Genomic DNA, 27,488 nt, shown 5'->3' on the forward strand with positions numbered 1-27,488 from the left:
TCGGAGAGAGTTGCGCCTCCAAATCCAGGCTGCTCTAGATCTCTCTCTTTCTCTCTCGCACGCGCCCCGTTCCCAACCCCACGCCACAAAACATGCGCCCTGGGGACAGGTAAGGATTTGCTTTGTTTGGTACTCTAAGAACTGAAACGTTGCATCGTGAAGCTCTGTGGCAAAAGAGTTGGAGGAGGGAAGGAGGGAGGGAAGAGGGGGAGGAGGAGGAATGCAGAGAGGTGGGACTAACCAGCTCTGCTTTGTTCAAGCCACTGCTCGCCTTCTTTCCTTCTTGCATGTTCCCACCGCTCCGGAAAACATCAGCGGATGAAGTGGCTTGTTAAATTGCAAACACTCGCAGCAACCTCCAGACTGGAAACTTAAGGAGCTGAGCTGACCAAGCGAACTAAATCTACATAGTAGCTCCTCCCTCGCTGTCCACCAAGCTACTCCTGCCTGCAGCCTGCCTAGGAAACTTTTCTCCAAAAGCCGATTCCTTGCAAACTTTACTGGAGAATCTGAAGCGGCTAAGGGGAGGACTTGGGGGCTGCGTGGCAGGAAGGGGAGTTGGTTTACTGGGAAGGGAAGCAGGGGCGCTGAGTTGGGGCATGCTGGTTATAAAGTAGCCTGCCACCAAAAAAAAAAAAAAAAAAAGGAGAGGAGGAGGAGAAAAGGCATCGCTCCTTGTTCAGTTTTGAAACTGCCTGAGTAGAAATTGCTAGCCAAAATTTGCGGGGGGGGGGGGGGGGAGGGGAGTTCGACATTCCGCGGCCAGCAAGGCCCGGTGCATCCGTCTCTTCGGAGGCATTGGGGCTTCTTAGCACTTAGCTTCTTAGAGGCATGTTACTAAGGCCATTCTCTTCTATGGTGTGAGAGAAAAGGTAGGGGGAGGGCAGAAACTCAGTGTTAGGGCATGTGCACTGCATGCAGAAAGCCGAAGGTTCAATCTTTGCCACCTCCAGGAAGGGCTAAAAAAGACCCTTGTCTGAAACCCACGCCAATCTGTGTAGACCAGTGTTTGCCAAACTTGGATCTCCAGCTGTTTTTGAACGACAATTCCCATCATCCCTGACCACTGGTCCTGCTAGCTAGGGAAGATGGGAGTTGTAGTCCAAAAACAACTGGAGACCCTCAGCCCTTTTAATCAGGGACGATGGGAGCCGTAACCCAACAACTTATGGGGAACTGAAGATTGAGAAACACTCATGCGGACAATACTGAGTGAGATGGACTGATAGTCTGACAGCATAAGGCAGATTCCTGTAATTCTGTTTAAGCAGCTTCCTGTAATTCTGTTTAAGCACCACCAATGATGTTTTACAATGTGGCCTTCCGCCTTGCTTCTGACAGGGCCCCTGGGACTTCAGCAGCTGCAAGAAAATTTATTTGTCTATTAATATTTATTAGATTTTTATACCACTCAAAAGATCTCAAGGTTGTTCACAACATAGAAATACAAGATAAAAGCACAAATAAATAGTTAAAACAGAAACAACAAAACAACAACCCCCTCCTCCCACACACACATTTAAAAGGCTTTAGAATGTTAATCAGCCAAGGGCCTGGTTGAAGATTACATCAACCTGTACATTTTGCCCCTTTCATTCATAGGCAAGTTAAACATGGTGAGGGGAGTGATAACAGCCCTGCAACATCAGTAGGTCTGCCCCAACAGGAGGTGACCTGAGAAAGCGCTCTCTCTGTGCGCAGGTAAATAGCAAGTGCTTGAGAAGTGCACTCCCAGCACAAAGCAGATTATAACCATTGCAGCAGAATGTGCTTCAGGTGGGCAAATAGTGTGGGACACTGGGGCAGCATGGGGAGGACATTGTGTGTACAGCACCCCTAAAAGGCACTTGCATCCAGCACTGAATGCACATTATTATGCAGGCTGTACACGCCCCAGGAGTCGTATGGCACCTAAAAGACTAACACATTTATTATGCCACTTGCTTTTTGTGAACTACAGTCCACTTCATCAGATGCATGAAGTGTTATCCTGAGGTTTTGGTATGGGGGGGTGGGGCAGGTAGAGGGAAACTGTTAAAAGTGAAGTCTGAGGGAAATGAAAAGCGGAAAAGTACAGAGAGTAATAATTCCATATTTAACCGTGGGACTTCACAAATAGTTATTGACGGCACAGGCACCATGCTTTGTAAAGCAGTTAACATCGCTAATATGCCAAATGTCCTTTGTCTCGGTTCAGCCCACAAGTGATAGCATCGAACCCTTTCATTCAATTCAGTGGTTTCATATTGCAATCTCCCTTTGAATTTCCCTTGCTGCAGGATGGCTACTTTAAGGTAATTTATAGAGCATTCTGGTAGGTTGAACTGTCCCACCACTGGTTTTTGAATATTGCCACTTTAGATGTCAGATTGGTGTCCATTTAGTCTTTCATATTTAGACTGGCCTGTTTGTCCTGTGTAGAATGCAGAGCAGCTTTGCTGGCAGATGAGAACACATGTTATCACCTAGTTGTTCATTGTGATCCTTGTTTGCTCATACTGGAGCTGCAAACAAATACATACAAAGCCAAGAATGAATATTTAACCACTTGGAGCGTGCTGCTTAGCTATGGTATATTTGTGCTACTGTGAGGGAAACTTTGGAGTCCTGTTACCATCATGCCAGGACACACCTAGTAACACACCGTTGCACAACACAACTGTCTGTTATGAATAAGCAAGGGGTCCAGATAGATCAGAACAGCATTTCTATACTGGAAAAAATGGTATGTATCATTTTACAGTACTTTCCCCTAGAGGCTACTATCCTATGCACACATTCCTGGAAGTAAATCCCATTGAGCATAATAGAACTTTCTTTTGAATAAGCATGTCTAGGATTACATTGTAAGCGGTTTTATAATTGTGGCAATTAAATGTTGAAAGCAAATTGTTATAATAAGAGTACCATATTAGATGTCCTCATTTTTTCAGTCCTCAAAGCTGAAAGCTCAGTGACTCTCGTGCATTTTCTATTTGAGTAGGAATCAACACAACTCAAATTATAGTTGTTTGAGTACATAAGTACAGGAGTGTTTTTTATATGGAAGCTGGAACCCTTGCCTGTATTCTTGATAAGCCTATATTGAGAGCCAACGTTGAATTTAATAGCGAATGAATCAAACATTTCAGCTAGAAACAGCAGTCACCTTGATTTGCTCACCTATTCATCTTGCTATTTTCTTCATTATTTGAAACCTTAGTAGTTGTTTCTAATCTGTAGTTGTTTAACGATCTAGAATGGTAATAAGTAAAGTGATATAGAAACATAGAATTGTAGAGTTGGAGGGCACCATGAGGGTCATCTAGCCCAACCCCCAATGCAGGAATCTTTTGTCCAACATGGAGCTTGAATCCATGACCCTGAGATTCAGGGTCTCCTGCTCCACCGACTGAGTTCTCCCATGTGCCCGAGGATTGAATAGAATAATATAAAAGGAAATCAGTTTTGCAGGCTACACAGAAAAGGGCAGCCAAAATGATCAAGAGGATGGAGCAGCTTTGCTATCAGGAAAGGTTGCCCCATTTTGGGACTTTTTAGTCTAGACCAGCGGTTCTCAACCTGTGGGTCCCCAGATGTTGTTGGACTACAACTCCCATCATCCCTGAGCTCTGGCCTTGCTAGCTAGGGATAATGGAAGTTGTAGTCCAACAACATCTGGGGACCCACAGGTTGAGAATCGCTGGTCTAGATGAAGGGCAGGGAAGAGGTGACATGATAGAAATCAATGGCATGGAGAAAGTGGATAGGGAAAAGGTCGTTTTCCCTTCTAGCATAATGCTAGAACTCACAAACATCCAATGAATCAGGATGTTGGATAATTTGGGATGGATAAAAGGAAGAACTTATTTATGCAGAACATAGTTAAACTATGGAACTCCCTCCATCAGGAGGCAGTGATGGCGACCAACTAGAATGGTTTTAAAAGAGCATTAGACATAGACTACCAGTCGCTATCAGCCATGATGGCTGTGCTCTGCCTCCAGGGTCAGAAGCAGTAATGCTTCTGGATAGCTATTGCTGGGAACCAAAGGAGTGAAGAGGGTTCTTGTGTTCAGGTCCTGCTTGAGAGATTCCCATGGGGATCTGCTTGGCTACTGAGAATAGGATGTGAACTAGATGGGCCATTAGCCGGATTCAGCAGGCTCTTCTTACATTCGTACATGTTTTGGGTCTGCTTCAAGTACACAGGTGTACTCGTATCAGCTCCCATTTTGTTCCAGCCCTAATTCATCTTGTATCCTTTCCATTGCCCAGCCTTTCGCTGCTAATATTTACTACCCACCACAACTGTCTGCACACCGTCATTATTGGACAGGTATGCCAAGCTCTACATTTCCTATGAACTTCCCAAGCAGCAGCCATCTCTTGGGCAGCATGCTCGCCGGTCCGAGCCTGGTCCCCGCCTTTAAATTCCAGTTGCGGCGAGACGCGATTGACTGGAGGCGGTTCAGCGCCATCGATGTGGAGCGGGTGGCTCGCGAGCTGGACCTTGCCACTCTGCAGGAGAACATCAACAGCGTCACCTTTTGCAACCTTGATGCAGAAAAGTGCCCCTACTGTCAGCAGCCAGTTGACCCTGTGCTCTTGAAGGTCTTCAAGATGGCCCAGCTGACCATCGAGTACCTGCTGCACTCTCAGGAGTACTTGAGCATGAGCCTGGCCCTTCAGGAAGAGCAACACCAAGCGACCCTGGAAGACCTCAAACGCGTCAAGCAGGACTGGGATAAGCAAGCAGAAGAGCTGAAGGGTGTCAAGGAAGAGAGCAGGAGGCGTAAAAAGATGATTGCCACGCAGCAATTGCTCTTGCAAGCTGGGGCCAATAACTACCACAAGGTGAGTGATATGGCTGCATGCTTTCTGTGCAGCTTTCATAATTGTAAACAGGGCTAGCCGATATCTAGTATTCAACATTGTGGTATATCAGCAGCTAAATACCATGATATGCTGATATATCATGATGTCTGGAATGTAACTCGGATGCTTCTTCCTCCCATCACCCAGCCCTAACAACAACAACAACAACAACAACAACAACAATTTATTTATTTATACCCCCCCCCCAATCTGGCTGGGTTTCCCCAGCCACTCTGGGCAGCTCCCAACAGAATATTAAAAACACAATAAAACATCAAACATTAACAACTTCCCTAAACAGGGAGGCCCTCAGATGTCTTCTAAAAGTCAGATAGTTGTTTATTTCCTTGGCATCCAATGGGAGGGTGTTCCACAGAGCGGGCACCACTACCGAGAAGGCCCTCTGCCTGGTTCCCTGTAGCTTCACTTCTTTTGATGAGGGAACCTCCAGAAGGCCCTCAGAGCTGGACCTCAGTGTCCAGGCTAAACGATGGGAGCAAACCCCAATACTTCTGTGGCTTATCTGAGCCAGAGGGGCAGGGGCTTCATTAAACTGCTCAGCTGGGGGCAGGAAGCCTCCTGCCTCCAGCTGAACTAGCCCCCATACTGCTCTGGCTCATGTGAGCCAGAGAAGCGGGCTTCCTCAAAGGCACAGGCAGATGGAGGTGTAGAAAGTGCTTGACCAGAACCCTTTTGGGCTCTGTCTGCCTGTCTGTCTGTGCCTTTGCTGTCTGCAGGCAATCTGAGTTGGGAATACATCATGGTTCCCTGGCCAGCACAATGAAACCCCCTCTCAAAATGTCTGAAACTGGTATTGCAATCAGAACACCATACCAGTTTCATACAAGTTACCAGTATATTGCCCAGCCCTAGTTGTAAATAGGGACACACATGGGTACTTAGGACAGCCTTGCTCTCACAGTAAGGATCATTGCTGGAGTAGGCCACCCCCTGCTCCCTGCCACATCCTAACCATAATGGCATGAGCATACGTGTATTATTGGGATGGACAGCTATTGGTGGGATGGAAGGGAAGCTAGTGGACTTTTCTGAGTGCCTATATATGCACATGGGCAGAACAAGCCATGTGTCACACCAGCAGTGGCTGATTATAACAGTGGCACAGCCACCACTGCTTCAGCAACACTGCTGCTCATGCCAGCAAGGGTAGGTGGTGGGGCAGAAATGCATTTTTGCTATACCAGTTCCCAGACTAGGGCAGCAAATGGACCCAGACTGGGCCAATTCCCGTCAGTTGACAGCAACAGGGCCGCCTCTACCCCCTCCTCTCTCCCAGAATGTGCTCCTACATGAGGATGCACAGACTGCTCCCAGCAGGGATACTGCCGGTGGTAGCTTCCACTTATTTGCTGTTTGGGTGGGTGCATTGAGTGGAAAGTAGGAAAAGACCTTGAAGGTGGAGCTGAGCCCAAACTTCTCAGATGGCATTTCCCTGAGAAAAAATGCCTGAGATCTTTCTTTTTGACATCCCCTCAGCCTGATTTAGTTTTAATTAAAAAAATTTCCCCAGCAGAATTTTCTCCAGATATTCTCCTCCGTTTTGTTCTGGCGGCCACCCTTAGCCCTGCAATGCTCCAGGATGATGTTAGATCCAGGGGACTGATGAGGATGTAAAATGGTGCCCATTCTGCCAATGCTGCTGCTGCTGCTGCTGCTGCTAACATTTGCAGTGGCAGCAAAAGGAGAAGGGGAAACTTTGTAGGTGGTGGGTGGAGATAAGGTACTGGAGATACTGGAGAAATTTGGTGAAATGAGCCTGCAAGTTTCTGTGCCCGCAAACACAGTGGAGGATTGGGAGAGATCGCCTGAGCACTGTTGTACCACAGGTCATCTCGTCCAACCCCTCTGTTCAGTTCAGGATTTACAATGCAGGATGCAACTATAGCATCCCTGACAGTTTCTGCTTAAATACCTTCTGTTTTCTGAGGACTGTCCTTGGTAAATAGGGACAGCTGGAGCATACGGAGCTGCATTATGCACTGTGGATTTTCAGTCAGCGGCCTGTCAAGGAAATGTGAATGATCTTTGTTTTTCTTCCAGCTCATCTGCCTGATTGTGGTTGCAGAAGCAAAGATAGATTAGCAAACATTGGGTGGGGGGGGAGGTTACAGCTGTCTGGGTGTTAGTACTTCAGCAGCCATTCACAAACAGCCCATGATTCAGATTTAGTTTGAGCATCTGGTCCTGCATTAAGCTTGGAGTTGGCCTAGTGGAATGCTCTGCTCCTCCTCTGGCTTTTTAGGTCTATGTCAGGGGTCAGCAACCTTTTTCAGCCGTGGGCTGGTCCACCGTCCCTCAGACCTTGTGGGGGGGGGGGGGCGGACTATATTTTGAAGGGAAAAAATGAACCAATTCCTATGCCCCACAAATAACCCAGGGATGCATTTTAAATAAAAGGACACATTCTTCTCATGTAAAAACATGCTGAATCCTGGACCATCCGTGGGCCAGTTTGAGAAGGCGATTGGGCCACATCTGGCCCCCGGGCCTTAGGTTGCCTAACCCTGGTCTATGTGATAGCTGTCAAGGTTGTAAAGAAGGGCACTCATGGACACATAGGCCAAACTCACACCATGCTTTTAAAGCACCATGATACCACTTTAAAGAGTCATGGCTTCCCCCAAAGAATTCTGGGAGCTGTCATTTGTTAAGGTGCTGAGAGTTGTTGGGGAACCCCTATTTCGCCTCCATGGTTTTCTGTTTCTCAGGGTGATTTTACAGTCAATCCCTCTTCCCAAGGCTCTCTGGGAATTGTGTGGGGAATAGGGATCTCCTAACAACTCTCTGCACCCCTAGTAAACCACAGCATTTTGAATTCTTTGGGGGAAGCCATGGATGTTTAAAGAGGTGTCATAGTGCTTTCAATGTGTGGTGTGAATGTGGTCCTGGTTTGTTTGGCTTAACATATGGTCTAAATCCAGAATCATGATGCAGGTTTCGTCTCCTTGACCTATTGCCAAGGTTTTGTCCTGCAGTTGCAGGTCATGGTCGTGAAGGAGGCATCTTCACCCTGATCCCTGGTCTGAGTGACAGGCTAAGCCAAACTTCGGCTTAGGTGTCCTCCCAGGCTAACTTAAAAGCCCTGGGGAGAGGGAGAGCAGAGTGAGTTCCTAGCCGGGAGCCAACACATTCATGTGGACATGATGAGCCACATTCTGGCTTACCTTGATGTGTGAACCAGGCCAGCATGTGACCTATCTATCCTTTTCTTTGTCTTTCTCCAGTGCCAATTCTGTGACAAGACCTTCATGAATTACTCCTTTCTTCAAGCCCACATGCTACGCAGACACCCAGAGGTCACTGCAATAGGTGAGCATAGAGAGTTATTTCATTATGTACTGCTTCGTATTTCAAGACTAATAATAATTGCTAATTGGTTTACAATGTCTTAAAAATATCACAAATACAAAAAGAAACCAACAATACGCCCTTCCCCCCTTTTAGCAGCACAAAAGATAAGAATTATATATGTCTTAAAATATCAGCATAAACTAGCACTAACATATAGGGACCATAATAACTAATAGCCGATTTGAAATACAGAGGGCATTGTTATTCGGTGTGCTTGTTCCTTCAGCACAAGGACTTTTAGCTGTGCAATGGAACTTCCCCCTTCCCCTCCCCACAGGACGGCCTGTGTGCCCTCTAAATCTGTTCTGGGAGTTCCCCAATGCTCCAGAGCACATTTGGGGAATGTGCAGAGCACACTCATGAAGAGAATGTCATAGAAAATCTACGCAATATTGATCCAGAGCAGAACTCCAACATATAGTTAGCAGAGTAAAAACTTAAACACATTGCAGGATTCCCCAAAAATAAACCAGAGGCAATTAATAGTTCATCCAGCAGAGCTTTACTGCTACTGAAGACAAATGAGCATAATGGTTGCAAATCCAATACATTCAGGATTGGCACCGTCCATAAGAAATCCAGTTAAAGCAGACTTAACTTAAACTTACAATAACTTATACAGTTATACCTCGTGTTGCGTTAGGTTCATGTTACGTCTTCTCGGCTTGTGAACGCAGCAAACCCAGAAGTGTATACTTCCAGGTTTCACCGCGCATGTGTGCGCAGAAGCGTTCTGCGCGCTTCACACATGCACAGAAGCACCGCTCTAGTTGCGGACTTTTGGGGGTGCAAATGGCACCCCAGAATGGATTGTGTCCGCAACTAGAGGTACCACGGTAATAAGTCTAAACCTTAACGCTATATACAGAACACCACACCAGAAGAAGAGAGTTAGAAAGAGAAAGTGAAACTCAGGCTCCTTCTGGCCTTACTTTTATAGTCATCATGACCTTGACAGAAGAGATAACAGAACCAGTTTAAGCCAGCTGTGCTCAGTTTCTCTGAAGGCAGTGCTTTTTAAAAAAAAATATGTTTAGGGGTACTCTCATTTTCCTACTCATATTGAAACACTTCCCCTCAATGAGGCCAAACTTAGATTCACAAAATATTTAGGGGTATCCGTACCCCTCCCCCCTCGAAAAAAGCACTGTCTGAAGGAATCACCAAAACATCATGAACCTTCTGCTTGTTTCTTTCGCACAGGGAAGCTTCCAGAGACCACTTGAATTAATTAGAATAGGAAAGATCTCTACACATCAGATCAATAGTTTCTGTACTAAGAAATGCAAACTGACCTAGAAGGGGGGGGGGGAGTTGTGTTGCACAAACAGAAATCTTTGCACTGGTGAAACGAGTGCATTTTACTTCATATTTTTCCCCATTTTCTTCTTTCCCTTGTCCTTGTTAAATTTAATAACTAACTAACTAACTAACTAACTAACTGACTAACTAACTAACACATAGGGACCCTTTGTTTTCCAGATTGCCTAGAGCAGGGGTAGTGAATGCAGTGCCCCTGCCCAAATTTACCGTATTTTTTGCACCATAACACTCACTTTTTTCCTCCTAGAAAGTAAGGGGAAATGTCTGTGTGTGTTATGGAGGGAATGCCTACGGGTGGCGGGGGGATCTACTGCAGTCGTGAGCAGAGGATCCATGGTTCCCCTTCTTCCCTCCTCCGTGGCTCGCTTTGAAACAGCAAAGCGGGAGAAGAGCCGCTGAGTGGGGAGGAGAGAGGGACAGAGAGCCTGCTTGCTTTAAAGGAGCAAAGCGGGAGAGGAGAGGAGCCGCTTACACGAGTGTAAGCGGCTCCTGTCCGGTTGGCTCCTTTAAAGCAAGCAGGCTCTCTGTCCCTTTCTCCTCCCCACTCAGCTGGCTAAATAGCATTATTAGCAGCATCCTTCTCCACACACCCCATGCGTGCTCCTTGTCCCTTGAGTGCTTTTCCTTCCCTCCCCACTTAAAACATGGTTACAAAGCACGGATCCACATGGATCCTCAGGATTTTTGCACTGGGTCACCCCAAATTCACCATCAGATCACATAGCATGTCCATGGCTACATCTTGCACCAAAAAAATCACGCACCCACTGTTGCCTGGGGTCGCAGTGGTGCAAAAACGTGGTTACAAAGCATGGATCCTCAGGATTTTTGCATTGGGCTACTCCAAACTCACTGTCAGATCACATGTCTGTGGCCACAGCATGAACCACAAAAATCATACATCCACTGTTTCGTTTAGAATATTTTTTTTCTTGTTTTCCTCCTCTAAAAACTATGTGCGTGTTATGGTCTGGTGCGTGTTATAGAGCAAAAAATACGGTATTTTGCTGGGCTCAAACACACATCAGCTCCATTTAGCATAGCCAGCAGTCAAGGGTGATGGATGTTACAGTTCATCTGCAGGACAGCACAGTTACTGCCCCTGATCTGAAGTGTTATTTGAGACCATCAGGGGCCAATTGGATCAATCAAACTGTAAAAGCATTTGATTTTTGAGTGCCTCTCTCCATATACAGGTTGATACCCAGTAGTTTGTTACTAATTAAGCATTCAGGCATTTTCTTTCCCTTAACTCATTTGTGGGTAGAAAATCTGGAGAGATTTCCTTTTACATTAAAAGATCATTATAATGAAACAAACTGTTTAGCTTGCCCATTATCTACAAATAAGGGGCTCAGTAGCTATCTTTTTCCCCCCTGAATGGTTTCACATATAAACTGATTCTGAGCCATACTGGTAACATCAGAAATTAATGTACTTACATCCAGCATTTTGGAAAATGTTAAGATGTCATTCTGCAAATCTGGATACAATCATGCAACTATAACTCCCCCACCTCAGAAAGGTATACTTCATACTCACATAATTATAAAGTTAGCCATAAAGCATATAGATTAAAACATGACAAATACATTTTGTTCAAATTGATTTACCTCACCAAATAATATGCACGAGATTCTCTGAGGTATAGCTTTGGATTTATGACTGGGAACAAAATACTTCTAGGAAGCCTAAGAAAACTGCAAAATATACCACACACATACTATTGAGGTGGCAAAGGAAGTTCACAAAATGAGAGGAAAACGAAATCCACAAACCTAGAGGAAATTCAGCTCTGGGCATGGTTTTGTCCAGCAGAGGGCAGTGGTTCCGCTATAATTTATGATGACAATCCATTATAGAGCTAGCTGTGCTGGTGTGCTTTGAAATCAACAGGCCTAAACACAGTTACTACTGGATTGAAATGTGGCCCATGTTAATGCACTTGTGTCAAATATTATTTTCCTGACATACAAAGCAATGTTTTAAGTAAAAAATAAATGAAAAATAGAGTTTCAGGCTGGGAAAACCAAGCCAGAAGGGCAGAGTATTATTCTTACTACTACTACTAATACTATTATTATTATTATTATTATCATTATCATTACCATCATCATAAGTGCTTTTTTTCTGGGGTAATGTGGGAGTACGCATACCCCTAAACATTTTGTGAATCTAAGTTTGGCCTCATTGAGGGGCAGTATTTCAATATGATTAGGAAAATGAGAGTACCTCTAAACATTTTTTTTAAAAAAGCACTGATCATCATCATACTCTTACATTACAGTTAAAAATGTTTGCAATTGACGCCATAACTAACTGTGCCTTTTTCTGAATGAATTTTATAGAGCAGGAAAAGAAGAAACAAGTGGTACAAATGGAAAGTGAGATTGAAGAACTGAAGGTCAAACTGAAGGAGACCCATGCCCAACTGGAGGCTGAGAGCCAAAGCAGGGCTCAGGTATGAACTCACAAAAGCCAAAGCCCTCATAGCTTGCTGAATTACAACAATCTGTTTGTAGCCAAAGTGAAAGCAGTGCATGCGAAACTCTTGATAATGCACTTTTGCACCACGGCAGCTGGAAGGGAAGAGGCTTGTTGTTTGTTTGTTTGTTATATTTGAGTCCCATTTTTGCATTTTGAAAGTAGTAAAGTGATTTACACAGTAAAAAGTAAAATAACAAAGACATTCAAATCAGATTAAAAACACCAATGAACAAAACCTTTTAAAAAAAAATACCCATCCAACAATATTTCTTCTGCTCCAGTAAAAATAAATCCAAAGGTGAGTTGCCTCCATTGCAGAAACATGCACGCTATGAAGGTGTGAGGGGACCCTGAAGGGCAAACATTTGCAGGCACATGGACGTCCTTCAGAACAATGCCAGTCACCTCAGGCAATCTCTTGGCCTGGGTATCTGCTGTTCAGTGGGGCGGCCAATAAACCAGTGGAAAGGAATTCCTTGTGAGCCTCACGTATATCAGGGAATGGCTGTAGCTCAATGGCAGAGCAGCTGCCTTGCAAGCAGAAGACCCCAAGTGTCTCCAGGTAGGGGAATCTTCTACCTGAAACCATGGCCAGTCAGAGTCTATTGAGCTAGATGGACCATCTGCCTCAGTATAAGATAGCTTCCTATGTTCCTGTGTGCCACAATCATACACCTTGAACTCAGTGGGACTTAGCTTTGACTAGACATAATAAGATTGTACTTTTAATATATTTGATAGGGCAACTTGTCTGTGCAGGTCATTGCCACTCCACTCATCTCCCTCCCACTGTTGAAAGCTATTGGTTGTCGCCATGTTGAATATCCAGCTTAAACTAGCTGGGCAAGAATTGGACCGTCCTGTCCTTTGCTTGGAGTATTTCCACTTCCGTTTGAATGAGTGGGATTTCTGGAAACTGCTGTGAAATCATTCCATAGCCACAACTTTCTGTCTTTTCTAACCAGCTTATTTCCAGCTTCGGATCTTGTTGTTTCGTTGATAGGAAGCAGAGCACCTGAGGCAAAGAGAAGAGGAAAGCAGAAGAAAATTTGAGAGATGGAAGGAGGAGGAGAGGGTAAAGTTTCAAAGGGAGATGGAGGACCTCCGGCACCTGTTCCTCACCGAATTCAAGGACATTGCCAGCAAGAATTCTGCCTTGGAGGGGGTAAGGCGAATGCACAACTTTCTCTTTTCCTTGAACATTCAGGGCAGTCACAGGCTTCAATAAACAGGCATGCTGCTTTTAAATATTACCACAAAAGAACAGCAGGGCCTTTTCTTCAAGGAATGGTAAAATTCCCTATGTTAGAGAAGGATGAATCACTTTGTTTGAGCATGGATGGACCTTGGTAATGTGGTGCCCTGTGTGTCGCCAAAATTTCCATCCTTCTCTGGAGATTATTCAGTAGAATGCGCTTTTCTGGTTATAAATAGCCTGGATAATTTTGCAAGGTCTTGTTCACTTAGCTGAATTTCCATCACCATTGACAAATGCAGGAAGTGGAGAGCCATGCGATTGGTTATGCTCCTGTTTGTGGGGAATATCCACACTAGCTAGTCATCCTTGCCCAATCAAGATAATAAAACACAAAGCAAGAAGCTGGTGTTCCTCCCAACAGGTATTCATACCTACATAGGGAAGTCCCAACTTACATGACAACTCTGCTTTTTATATTCCATCAGATATGGTACAGAAACCTAACCTACTGTACCTGAGAGATGCCTTAATAGCGCTGGCCGCTGCTCTTTGCCAGCCAAGTGTTTACATGTACCACTTATTCCTCCTCCAGAAGCTGCAGGAACTACAAGGCAAGAGTGCAGTGGTCTCTAATCTGGGGACATTGCAGGATGATGAGTCACCTGACAAGCAACAATGGAAGAAGACTCAGAGAGAACTACAGGGGATGAAGGCAAAGATTGAGCAACAGGTGCATGAGCATAGATGTGGTTGTGAGCTCTGCAATATATCATCTCTTGCTTGTAGAATATAACAGGGTAGGAGGAAGACACTTAAGAGTACAATCTTATTTTTGCAGTCCATTACATTCTAAGCCCCACCCCCACCCCAGGAGCCAAACCATAAAACCTAAGCTATATAGCAATTGTAGGGAGTGGGAAATGATAACAGCAGATAGATTGTTGTGGAGTCACTTACGAAGATGTCCCTTGTGCTATGACAGTAATACAACATGGTTTAACTATAGGAGGCAAAACATTTCAAAAGAAGACATTGGTAGGTGAAGTCAAATATAAAAAGCACATTTAAAACAGCATAATTAAGAAGAAAATAAAATATCATCATAAGCATGACACTGCTGTTTGGCAGGCACAAAAAAATGGGGCCGTTGAGCGGCCTTCACGCCCCACAGCTGGGTGATGGTCCTCCAGCCTCATGAGGAGCCTCTTCAATAGGGCTGGGTGAGTACAAATAAGTTTGGCTAAGACTGAGGTTGTTGTTGTTTTTAATTTATCAGAAAACAGAATGGAAGTGGAAACTGAGGGATCTTCAGAAGGAACACCAGATGGAGAAGGAAGAGGTGAGTGTGCTGAAGAATATATTTTTCTCACAGTTTCTCCCTCATTAAGAGTTCAAACATTGTACTGGTGTAAAGTCAGTGTCCAAATAGGAACAGAATCTGCCCACACCTGTGTAGAGCATGATACACAAACAGAGATTATGCATATACAATGCAACAAACTATTACATTACTAGACTCTGTGTATACATTGTGCTGGATGCTGAGGGCAGAGCCTGCACACACAATAACACTACCTTCATGCAGTGGGTCCTCATGCCCAAATCTCTAAACAATTTGTTCTTATCTCCTCAGCTGAAGGGTGAGAATGAGAGACTCCGGGCCTCCTTGTCTTCTGACCAATGGAAAATGGCCGAGCACAGCAAGCAGCAAATAGCATCACTCAGTGCACAACTCAGGGAACAGGTCAAGATCATCCAGTCACAGGAGAAAACAGTAAGTTGAATATGGCCTCCTGCCTTCAGTCCTGTAAGAAGCACTCTGTTCACCTCTTGGGGCTCAGGTTCAACAAGAGTTTTGAGTCCTGTTCTGAAGCAGACTGTTGCTTCTGCTCTAAGACTCAATCGCACAATAAGCAGAATTACATGCTGCTGCTCTTGCCAAAGAACAGGTGGCAATCTGCATGTTTGAATGTTCCCCTGATATTAAACTCCCTTGTTCTACACTGTGATTCTTCTATTCAAGTTCTTTTGATGAAGAGAACCTTTCATATGATAGTAGGGCTTATACCAGAGGACCACTTTGAATGAGATCCTGGTACAGGGATGGGGAAGCTGTGCCCCTCCAAAAGCTGTTAGTCTCTAACTCCCATCCAGCCCAGCATGACCAATGGTTCCCCATGTCTGCCCTGCCTAAAGAATACAGTGCATCTTTGGGGCTCCTTTTTCTGATGTTTTGCTTTTTTCCTGATTATGTGGACAATCACAGTAAGTAAGCAGTTCCTAAATCTGTAAATAAAACTGATCTTTTAATAACGTATTTTGTTTTGCAGATTAAGCTCTTGTCTTCTAGCAAACCTAAAGGTAATGGTCAAAATCTAGACTGAATGAATTTCCATAGATAACACTAGATGCTTCTTTTTCTCTTTTGACAAACTGTATGAAGCTGGGCAGGTTTAGGCAGGCAGATAAGGGAACTCTGTAATAGCCATATCTATTGATTCAAAAGCTCACAGTGAAGTTAATTATCCAGCTCTTTTTCTAAGGTCATTCTGAACATTTCACCTCTGATTTTGGTGTCCGTGGGAATTAAAATTGGAACTGAGGCCCAGAAGCAAAGGAAGCCCCAATTGATTCCATAGTTATTTGCTGTTATAGATAGTGACAACCACAGATTGCTTTCTGGAAACTAAGATTTCTTGCAGCCCCAGTACAAACTGCACATCAAGGATTAGTGATTAATAGTGGCTCTAAGGTTGCAGTCTACTTGCAGAGTTAAAAGAAGAATTTTTCTTAGAGCACATCTGTGAGGGAGAGTTACTACAGTCAATTTTTCCCCATTATGCTGCTAAGGGGACCGAAGTCTTTGTCTCTAGCGATTTAGCAGACAATAAGAATTCTTGTTTTTGGAATGAGAGCAACCTCTCTTTTCTTCTGCTTGTTGGAAGAGTCCAGTATACTGTCACTGAGTGACAGATACTGCAGTCAAATTAATCACTGAATTGTAGAGCCACAAAGGAAGAGTGAACAATAATTGCAATTATTGTTGTTGATTCAGTGTGCATGATATCTGACAGAGTACAAGAGGTCAGGTTCGTGCCCAGTCTAGGAGGAGAGGGGAGGGGAGGCAGAGGTTAACAGAGAAAGAATGCATTTTTTTCATTTACACATTCTTAGAACTGGTAACATGTAGTTGCTGTAGAAATTGAGAACGTGTTCAAGTACTGCACACTTACATCAGGTCTTTAAATCAGTTGATAGGCCTGGAGAAGGAAGAATTTATAATCACATTTAAACCTCCCCGGTTCATAATTGAATTGGTTAAAATTAATGGGACTTAACTGAAGTATGAGAAGATTCTGGAATGATCATTAAGTTGCTTGGAACTCGGCATTGAAGGGTTTTCCTTTGTGCTGAAATATGCAGTCCAACAGTAGCAGAAAAATCTGATTTATTACTGCAAATAATAAAATTACTCTCAAAATTCTAACCTTCTAACCAAAATATGCAATCCAGTGCTTTCATCAAAGCTATTCCATGCTCATCCAGCAACTTTTCAGTGATTTCGTGCCTAGAGGTCTTTTGAAATGTTTAATGTGCTCCATAACAACTGAGTGGTTTTATCATCCTGAGCACTATAAATACAATTTAGATCATACATGTACACACACAAATTCACATGTACAAAAAAAACCCCCAGTGTGTTTTGTATACTTCAGCACTGCAAGCATATGGTAGATTTAAGCACTTGTGCAATCTTGAGATGTGAAATAGGCATGCACAGTAACTAATCTGAGGGATTCTGGCTGATCCTCGAGAGCTCCAGAAGAGTGCTTTGCTCCCAAGTTCCATATGGACAAAACTACAAATCAATTTTTTTCTGGGATAAATGAAACTGTACAGCTTAAGTTCCATGCTAATGTGTAAGAAGTGTGAGTTCCACCAACTGGAATTTGAATAATGTGCATTTTCCTAAGTTACTCTTTTTAATTTCCAGAAATAACTGTTCCTAAGGCAGAAACTTCAGAAGAATCTACTGAAGAAGGTATTTTTCACCAATTTCAGTTGCTCTTCTCCGATTTTCTGCTAGATACCGTTGTTGTCCAAAGTGCAACTTGAATAGTGAACCTTCATAGGTCTCCAGAAACCAATGGCTGGCCCATTCCCTCTGGAACCCAAGACACCTCCTTGTGCAGGGAACAACTCCCCCCCCCGTAGCCCCCCCCAGCTAATTATACAGGACTGCACTTCACTGATGGATGGTTTCTTAACTTTAGTTTGCCACCTCCAGATAAGCATCATATTACTGATTATAATATTTATTAATTGGATTCTGGTAAGCTGCCATAGGATGCAGATGGGTTTTAGGCCTACTGTCAGGACCGCCTCAGGTCCCAGCTCACAAGAGACCAACGCCAAGTCCACTTTATTTACAAAAGTCTTTATTGAAGTACATTGTTTGTTCCACAGCCGAGGCGCGCAGCCCCACGTCTGTTACTCTTAGACCGCTGAAGTCCCCTCTGAATCAGTCCCGCCTCTACACCAGTTTAAGAGGCTTGTGCTAGTCCACCTCTTCCTGTCCTTCCTTTTCCGCAGGGTCTTTCTGCCCCCCTGGGTTCCTTCCCTCCTGCTTTCCCCTGACGCTGAGTCCCCAGACGCCTGCTCCCCCCTCCTCCGTGCTTTGGGACCAGGCTCCTCCTCCGGGCTCTCCGCATTTCCGCGCGCCTCCACATTTGAACTTGGCGCGCGTTCGCTACCCCTGACCTTCCTCTTGACAGTTATACTACTCTCTGTACTACTCTCCGCCCCTTCCGGCAGGACGTCTTGCCCCGATCTCCTTCCCCTCTCTGCTTCCTGCTCTGCTCCGTGTGTCACACTGGGAACTCCACCCTCTTCACTCCGTTCCGGCTGGGAAGCCGGCCCCGATCACCCACTCCCACTCGGGGTTTCCCTGCTGCTCCCCTGCTCCTGACGAGTCCCCCCTGTGGCTCCCCTTGGCCTGACCAGGGGCGCCCCCTTTTGGGAATCCTCCGATTCACTTGAGAGACTCATGGAAGCCCTCAAGTCATTGTCATCCTCCTCCTCCTCGTTCCTGGATTCTTCCCCCTCGCTCTCAGTCTCCTCCCTCATCTGTGCCTCTCCCCCTGAACCCCTGACACCTACTTTATATATTTAGAACTCTATTCCCCCCCCCAAGTAGCAAAAGAATAAAGTATTGCAAGCTCTCATTCAGTGGCAGAATACAGTTGTACCTTGGATCCCGACCGCCTTGCGAGTCAAATGTTTTGGCTTCCGAATGCCGCAAACCCAGAAGTGAGTGTTCTGATTTGCGAACATTCTTTGGAACCCAAACGTCCAACGTGGCTTCTGCAGCTTCCGATTGGCTGCAGGAGCTTCCTGCAACCAATCTGAAGTCGCGCCTTGGTTTCCAAATGTTCTGAAAGTCAAACGGACTTCCGGAAGTTGATAATTTAGGCATTATTGCAAAGAGTAATGCTGGTCCCAATGTTATTGGCTGTGCTCACGAAATTATTTCATTTCTGATCACCCAAAACAAAAGTTTAAGTGTCAGCATTATGCTGGGATATGAAAATAATGGCAGCATACTAAGGTGCCAGAATCCTTTAAGCAGTTCTGATGATCACTGTGAACATAGTTTTCCTCACTGTCAAGGTGTGTGGAGAAGTTCCTCTCCATTCAGCAAAGCACCATGATGTTGCCCACTGGTCCCCCTTCCCAAAGAAAGATTGCTTGGACACCAGAGCTGACCGATGGGGTGGTGATTTGCCACCATTTCTTAAGATTTTTTCTGGTTCTTGCCATTGGTTTCACTACAGAACTGGAAGATACTCTGGACAGAAAGAAGAGGGTTCTGGAAGCACTGAGGAGGAATCCAAATTTGCTGAAACAGTTCCGGCCGATACTGGAAGAGACCCTTGAAGAGAAACTGGAGAGCATGGGAGTGAAGCGGGTAAGTTCCATGAGAGAGGGAAAGTAGATACAGAGAGCTTTCCCCCTTGTAGTCAATTGCCCAACATTGAATTCCTTTTCCATATCCAACTGAGGATTGCAATGCCTAATATGTCTGAGAATTTAGAGTCAAGTCTCATTACAAGTTCCTCCAACACAGCCTCAGTATGTGTGGACATTCATACCTGGTCAGGAAAATAGACACCCTGATGCTCTTCAACACTAGGAATCTTCATCTGTGGAAAATGGCTTGCAGAAGGGACCATATCAGGGGAAGTTAACACTGTGTTCCTTTTCATAATCAACTTATTAATGGAAATTCTGTAAATTTCCCATCTTGGGTCCAAAAAATACTTTCCCACAGTTCACCTGCAGTTATTTTTATGACAGCACCGCAATGTGTTTGCCTGTCAAGACTCACTCCAGGTTTGAGGGAGGCCTAGGCCTCTGTGTCCTCTGGTCGGCCCGTTTCTCTATTAGTAGATCTTGGCAAGCTTATCTGGCAATAGGGATGGAAGGATCTATGAGTTTCAGTTCTCTAAGACTGGGAAAAATGAGAATTTACAAATTGCTCTAGAAATGTGGCTAACAAAAATGAAGGAAGAAAAACTCTCATGAAGATACTTCAGCTTTTTAGAAAGTGCAATTTTTGAAAGATGTTTCTCACTTGACTTTGTAAGGTGTGAATTTGATAGAGTCACCTTTAAATGCAAACTTATGGAATTTCTCCTCCATCCCTACCCAATAGCTGGTAAACCAAGGATGGAAAATCTGTGATCCTGCAGATGTTGTTGAACTCTAACTCCCATTAACCCCAACTACTGGCCAGGTTGCCTGGCAGTGCTGATGGGATTTAGAGTCCAACAACACCTGGAGGGCTCTCCATCGAAACGTATTTGTTCTATGTGTCAGTTATGAATGAAAAGGGCTGTGGTCTACCACACAAGAACAGAATTAGGCAGTGATGCAATCTGCATTATTCCTAATTGTTTTTCTTACAGGGTTCAAAAGGTATCCCTGCTCAAACCTATAAACATTTGAGAGATGTGATAAAAACCCAACAACAGCAGAAGGCCAAAAAATTTCCACAGCTCCTCGCCTTAAGAGACAAAATTGAGCAAGAAGTGAAAAGGAAAGTCAGAAGGGGTCAGAAGGATGAAAGCGATCTCTCGCTGCCACTCTCGGGAACCTCAGGTAAGAGGCTTTGTGACAGCCTTTGTCAACCTGAAGCCCTCCAGACCACAACTCCTATCAGCCCAAAATCATAGTCCAAAACATCTGGAAGACAACGTTGCTAAAAGTTTCTCTATGATATTCTTAATTTAGGGTAGTGATTTTCAGCGCATTGCCTTTATTTTATTTGGGGGGGTGTATTATTTACCTCACAGGGGCACAGGTGGCGCTGTGGGCTAAAGCCTCAGCACCTAGGACTTGCCGATCGAAAGGTCGGCGGTTCGAATCCCTGCGGCGGGGTGCGCTCCCGTCGTTCGGTCCCAGCGCCTGCCAACCTAGCAGTTCGAAAGCACCTTCGGGTGCAAGTAGATAAATAGGGACCGCTTACTAGCGGGAAGGTAAACGGTGTTCCGTGTGCTGCGCTGGCTTGCCAGAGCAGCGATGTCACGCTGGCCACGTGACCCGGAAGTGTCTGCGGACAGCACTGGCTCCCGGCCTATAGAGTGAGATGAGCGCACAACCCTAGAGTCTGGCAAGACTGGCCCGTACGGGCAGGGGTACCTTTACCTTTACCTTATTATTTACCTGGATCAGGTACTGGCCAATTTGTTTTCCTTCAGATGTTTCCAATCATCTCTTTCAGGTAAAAGCCAAAGGAGCCCACAGTCTCCAATCCAGGTTGTGTCTTCTAAGCCCAGAATGCAACAAGTTGAATTCAAGCCTTATGCCTCAGAGATGCCCAAACCAGCCCCTCGGAGCAAAGTGAACTCCAAGGCCAGTTCAGTGGAGACCCCCAGGATGCCTTCTCCAAAGCAAGTGAGGAGCAGCACACCATCTCTTCAATACTCTGCTGCCCATCATCCCAGGTGGGTTAAAGTTCTGGGTTAAACTTCCATTTTCCTGTTTTTATGCTGAATTGTCTTGGTTATTGTGTATGAAAACTGAGGATGTCATTTGAACTGTTGTCATTATATTTTAAGCATTTTACAAACAGTTTTGCAAGCTTTTAATTTCATGAAGAAAAGTGCGGCTTAACTTTTAATCTTAATTTTGTGTGAGAGAGTGTTGCTCCTTGTCCTAAAACAGCTATTTCCAGCAGACCTTGTTAATTGGTTAAGATTTGCAAAGTACCCTGGGAATCTCTCAAAAGAGTCTCAGTTGGATGTTGCTCCAAAACTCTGTAGGCAGAGTTGGGGATTTTCATTTCTTACCCATGTCAGTTTCACATGTGTTTGTTCATAGATCTGTCCTGTCCTGTCTCGATTCTGCATTAATCTGTAGTGTAGATTTTTTTAAAGAAATAAATTTATATTTTAAATTCATGTATAAATATGTACGTCAGTATATATTTTTATCACAAAATATACATTTTTCCTCAATGTGTGCTTTTCTAACCTTATTTCATCCTAGAATACATACATACTCTTACACACATTTTGGTGAGGTTGTGTGTGTGTGTGTGTGTGTCCGTGCGTGCGTGCGTGCATTGAGCTGAGAAATGCATCCCAAAATTTGGAGAAGTCCAGAATTACATTCTGATAAATATATTAGCCTGGAAGTGTACTGAAGGAGATCAGTACGCTTAAAAAATGCACCAAATGAAATTCTCCTCCATCCTTTGTTTCTGTTTCCCACTCTGCTCTGTTTTCATTCGCCAGCACTTCGCCTTTCAGCTCTGAAGAAGAGTCTGAAGAGGAATCAAACTTTACATCTCCAAAGTTTACACCCCGCAAGACAGAACCAGACCCTCCCAGAGCAGCGCAGAATGAAGAGAGTGACTGGGATTCATCTGACATAGAATTGTCGGAGGGGAAAGGCAGTATGGGAAGGGTCCTTGCAACAACAGCAGAGACTCGTTCAGGTGTGTGTGCGTGCATGTTTTTAATATATATTAATGCACATCTTAATATGCATTGAACTGTGTATTTTAATGCTTATTTAAATGCATATGTTCTCTGAAAATGTGCATTTAAATCCATATTTGGTGCTTTTCAACTACCAGGATTTTGTTGCAGTATTGAAAGAAGTGCAAAATGTGTTGGCTATGTCGTTTTGATATGCAGTTTGATCTGATAAGTGCAGATCAGGACATTTCATACAAGAATTTGTGAGGCTCAAATTCTTCAGGCTTCTCTAGTTATAATGCAACAGGGTAGGCTAGAAAGCTCTTACCTATGTAGTTGTTCCACATGGCTGGCATAGCATTTAAAAACGTTTTCCATGTGCTGCAGCCCATTCAAGGGCAGTATTTGTATGCCAACAATCTGTGACCTGAGAGGATGCACAACTGCTGTGCTATCACTGTGCACGAATGCTCTTGTTACGCAGTGGCAAGGGTTCGTGTGCTAGATACTTATTACCATAGGTTTTCCTGGACCAGCTCTCCAGTCAGACACACGTCAGCTCATTTCTTAGTTTTGTCATTCTGACAGCTTTCATTAGAATTATATGGTTTCTTAGGTCAGCCATAAGCTCCTAAGAAGCCATTTATTATTATGAACAACTTTGCTGTTTAAATCTGATGTCTAGACTCGGATCCTAACTCTTAATATGTATATGAATTGTAGGTGTTTTGTTTGAATTTGTTAATGGTGTAATGTATTTGGGTGGAATCCAGCACAGCACTAAGGTAACTATTCCACCATCCCAGGGAGTTTTGCTTGCTCATCAGAACATCGTCTCCTTCTCTTTCTTTGCACCCACTAAATCTGTTTTCAGGGTTTCCCCTGGAATAGATTTGGGGAAGGTGCAGGACACATGCAAGGGAAGAGAGGGGGATACTTCCATTACACAAGTGAAAATTCTTGCACTGATGGAACTTGTTAGTATAATACCACCCTTTATGTTTTAGATGTGTTGCAAGTCACTTGGAGACCTCTGAGCAATACAAATTGAGTAATGAATGACTAGCAAGTTTAATGAATAACAACAATTCTTCGCTTCTTGTAGAAACAGTGGTGCAGTCAATGGCTAAAAATCTGGAGAGGACACTGAGTGCATCTGGGAAAAAGCCTGCTGGTGGAGTTAAACTCTTTCCCATCCCTACCAAAGAAGCTCCTAAACCTGGCCCAACTACTAAAAAAATCCAGGTACTATACAATACACATTAGTTTAGGAAATCAGACAGATGGTATCTCCCTGCTGAATTCTAACCCATAAGAAACATCATTCCAGTTTTTGCTCCGGACTATTCATTCAGCATGATGAAGAATTCTGGAGAGCTTGAAAGCTTGCTCACCCTTACTTCATTTTATGCTTGACGACCTAATAAAAATACAGTGGTACCTTGGGTTACATACACTTCAGGTTACATACGCTTCAGGTTACAGACTCCGCTAACCCAGAAATAGTACCTCGGGTTAAGAACTTTGCTTCAGGATGAGAACAGAAATCGAGCTTCTGCGGCACGGCGGCAGTGGGAGGCCCCATTAGCTAAAGTGGTGCTTCAGGTTAAGAACAGTTTCAGGTTAAGAACAGACCTCCGGAACGAATTAAGTACTTAACCCGAGGTACCACTGTATTGTCCTACTGTGGATTTTGGATTTCCCCCCTCCTTTTGGGCCAACACAGCTACCTTTGCTTTTCATTCATCAGTTCTTTCTCAATAACATTATACTATGCATATTTACTCAAACACAAATGTCTCAGTGTTCTATGAGTCTTGCTCATGAGCGTGTTTAGGATTGCAGCTGTCAGGGATTTAACTAACAGGGTGCGATCCATGAGGTGGTTATCCTGCACAAGACACATGGAAAGAGGTGCTCTTGAGCAGCACCCATTAACTGTGACAGTGCAAAGCACCCAACCACTTGAAAACCCATCAGTTGTATACTGACTCATGGGTAGTAGGTGGCAAAACTGGTACTGGGCATAGAATGGGAAACTTGAATCTACAGCTCTGAATTAAGAATTATTTACTTATTCGTTGTATTTATATCCTACCTTTCCTCCAATGAGTTCAAGGTGATGTACATGAAATAGGTTAGGCTGAGAGACTGTGATTGGCCCTAGGCCACTCAGGGAGTGTCATGGCCAAGCAGAGACTTGAATCCTGGTCTCCCAGCACTGTAACCGCTACATGGCCTAGGACCCACGTACCTACGGGACCGCCTCTCCTGGTATGCCCCGCAGAGGACCTTAAGGTCCACAAATGACAACATTTTGGAGGTCCCAGGTCGCAAGGCGGTTAGAGTGGTCTCAACTAGGGCCAGGGACTTTTCAGAGACTAGGGCCCTGCAGGACTTGACATCTTTCTGCAGGGCCTGCAAGGCAGAGCTGTTCTGCCTGGCCTTTGGTTTGGACTCAGTCTGACGCTTATGATTCGCTCCCCTTATGGTCTTGATTTATAGGCTACTTTTAAAATGAGGCTGCATTTTAAATTGCATTTTAACCAGTATTTTAAATTGGCACCCCCCCCTTAATGTTTTTTACTGTGGTTTTATTGGTGTTAGCAATCCTGAGCCCTGCTTTGGCCGGGGAGGGCAGGGTATAAATAAAATTTGTTATTGTTATTGTTATTATATTATACAACCTTGGTGGGGTGTGCCTTCCCTGAGAAGTATCTTCTTCTTCACTGATTTAGGGTGATTTTGAAGGAGGAGGATGTGAGCCATTGCAGAGATAAGAGAGTGTGGCTGGTCTTTGCCATCTGCTGCTTACTCTCCTATCTGTTTTCTCTTCTCCTTTGCTGCAGTTCGTTGAGGAGGAGGACAGTGACTTGGAGATTTCTTCTTTGGAGGAAGTCACCCCACACCTGGAGACCAACAGCAAGCTGAAGAAGCCACCAGCCACAAGGAGCAGCGGGGACTCAGCTGATTCTCGGGGCACCAGCCTCTGGGGTTCTGGCAGCACAAGAGCTGGCGCCTGGTAACCTTTGCATTGAGCCGAGCTGTGTGAGACAACAGGCTCCATTTGAGATGGAACAGTTCCTGGGGCAAGTCAACGAAAAGGATGCTGATCTTTCAGAGAGAGAGAATGTGAATACTCAGGATCATATCTTTGGACTCAAGTGTGAAGTCGTTTTGCTTGAATGTTTTCCTCCTTAGTAAAAAAAAAAAGAGAGAGAGAGAGAGATAAAGTACTCTTTCACTGGAAGTCTCAGGTAACAGTGAAGTTCACCTTTTGATGAAGGAAGCACATCTCCACTTGAAGCTGAACCAAGAAGAGGAAGCTCCCTGCTCTTTTTTTCTATGGAGGAGCATTCAGTCATATGAGCTCCCAGCTGTAGTCTCTAAAGTGCAATAACCCCAGCACAGGAGCATCATTATCGCTTCAAGTATAGCTGGACTTAAGGCATTCAGGGCCACACGTCTACTAAATGCATAGCAACATTTCTCCTTGCTCTTAACCCCGTGTGTTTTTGCACAAAATATATGAGTGTAAATAAGGTTTTTTAAAAATCTATATTGAATGCTTTTCACACTAAAAATGCTTTCATAATTTTAAAGACTATTTTTCTATTTGGGGTAACATGATCCAATGGAAAGACATGTTCCCCCCCTCCAACAGGAAAATAACAGTTATGGATTGCAATTTAGATTGGGATGACAGTGTTGGAGAAAGAGTAAACCCACCTCCCATCTCATTTGCCCCCCTTTCCCAATTGCTGTTTTTAATATGAATTTAAAGAAATGTGAGGTACCTCATCTGGTGTGGCTCATAGTTAACATAGTTGAGTTCTAGAAACACCGTTAAATAAAAAGTTGCTGGATAGAGCTGACCACTTGATGGCACCACAACTCAAGAAACATACATTTTTTTGCTTTGTTTTTTGAGATGCTGCAAATGGCACTTGTTACCAGAGTAGATTTATTATTATTATTATTTTAAAAAAGAGTATTCAAGAGAACAAATGGAGTAGGTAAAAATGAGGCATCCTATAAACCTGCCCAAAAAGAAATTACACAAGAGCAAAACTGGGGGTGATCATAAGGGGTCCATATCCCCTTCTGCCCTTTCTTTTTATATTAAAAAACCCTTTCATTAAAAAAAAAATTTTTGAAGCATTTGCTTTATAGAAGTCCCATTTGCTCATTTCCAGATTTCTCAGGATATATGTGACCATATGTGCTGTCTTTGCAAGTAACCACCCTACGTGTATCTCAAGAAGGCAGATGTGTAAAATACCTGGCAAAAGTTATTAAGCATCATGACGACATTTGCAAGCTTGAAGATAGTATTTATTGAGATCTTCCTTTTTCCAGTCGGCAATAATCCTCAATGTAAAGTACAAAACCTACAGAAATCGTATGTGGGATCCATCTGACCCCACACTTTTTTAAAATGTAAAAGTAATTTACCATTAAGATAGAGGTAGCTTGCAACTTACATACTGTACATTTAACTTGTGCACATTCAGCTTTATGCATTTGTCAATTTAAAAGAAAAAGAAAGAAAGGGAGGGGTGGAAAGGAGGTGGAAAAAATACTTTGGCAGTCCCACCAGCCATAGCACTCAAAGTGATTTGACTCTACATGAATGAATGAATTGCCTGTATGTATAACTATAATATTTGCACAAGTATAACAGCACAATAATCATGATTTGTGAGTGACTCCTAAACAACAAATGTTTAGCTTCGAAGTACAGATATGAATGTTTATAAGTTTGGATGTTATGGGTTGGGTTTTCTAATTTTAGAAAAGGAGCGGCATCTCCAGAAATAAAAGTTTATCATGCAACATTTGTGTGTTTGTTATGTAAACTCTGGTTGCATGTTTGTGTGCATATTTGAATTTGAAATAATTTTTAGTAGAGGGAAATGGCAAAGTTAAAAAAAAAACCAGAAGTCAACTGCATGTATGGTATGTTCTTATTCTGAACGCATCCTAAAGTAAGCTTTGATCTCGACAGTTTTCATGGTGAAATAGTCTCTGGATGAATATATTTATTTCTTTTCTTCTGTATTACAGAATGTATGTACAATGCTGTTTAAAAACATTCCAAATTACCTTTGCAAATCCATGCAAAGAGGAAGGTCAGTCCCTGAATGAATGTGTATGTGAGCAACGAAAAGCATACCCATTCATTTCAGAATGAATGGATATTGAACTGAATGGACCCCACTCAGTTAATGTTTTCATTTCTTGCAAAACAAAGGCTCACCTCTATT

At 43.8% G+C, this 27,488-nt stretch overlaps 1 protein-coding gene across 2 annotated transcripts; it reads left to right on the forward strand.

Moving 5' to 3' along the window:
- Nucleotides 1–25,442, forward strand: DZIP1L (DAZ interacting zinc finger protein 1 like). 2 transcript variants are annotated; one of them, XM_028730886.2, is made up of 16 exons: nt 1–109; nt 4,224–4,836; nt 8,103–8,187; nt 11,901–12,013; nt 13,043–13,204; nt 13,830–13,967; nt 14,514–14,576; nt 14,871–15,011; nt 15,568–15,598; nt 17,232–17,279; nt 19,072–19,205; nt 20,206–20,398; nt 21,021–21,243; nt 22,036–22,238; nt 23,327–23,466; nt 25,071–25,442. In XM_028730886.2, exons 1-16 carry the CDS (start codon nt 93–95, stop codon nt 25,245–25,247), a joined length of 2,481 nt encoding a protein of 826 aa, XP_028586719.2. In that variant the 5' UTR covers nt 1–92; the 3' UTR covers nt 25,248–25,442. The 2 variants fall into 2 exon arrangements, with proteins under 2 accessions (XP_028586719.2, XP_077786131.1); XM_077930005.1 differs by having other exon boundaries at nt 6–109; nt 4,258–4,836.
- Nucleotides 25,443–27,488: the final 2,046 nt, after the last annotated feature.

Source organism: Podarcis muralis, chromosome 6, assembly GCF_964188315.1.
Source record: "Podarcis muralis chromosome 6, rPodMur119.hap1.1, whole genome shotgun sequence".
Taxonomy (NCBI): domain Eukaryota; kingdom Metazoa; phylum Chordata; class Lepidosauria; order Squamata; family Lacertidae; genus Podarcis; species Podarcis muralis.

What these genes read in the sequence shown, in the direction of transcription:
- DZIP1L (XM_028730886.2), top strand. An exon ending in AGGCAAAGATTGAGCAACAG is followed by an intron (nt 13,968 to 14,513) that starts GTGCATGAGCAT and finishes TTAATTTATCAG; the next exon opens with AAAACAGAATGGAAGTGGAA. An exon ending in CAACTACTAAAAAAATCCAG is followed by an intron (nt 23,467 to 25,070) that starts GTACTATACAAT and finishes CCTTTGCTGCAG; the next exon opens with TTCGTTGAGGAGGAGGACAG.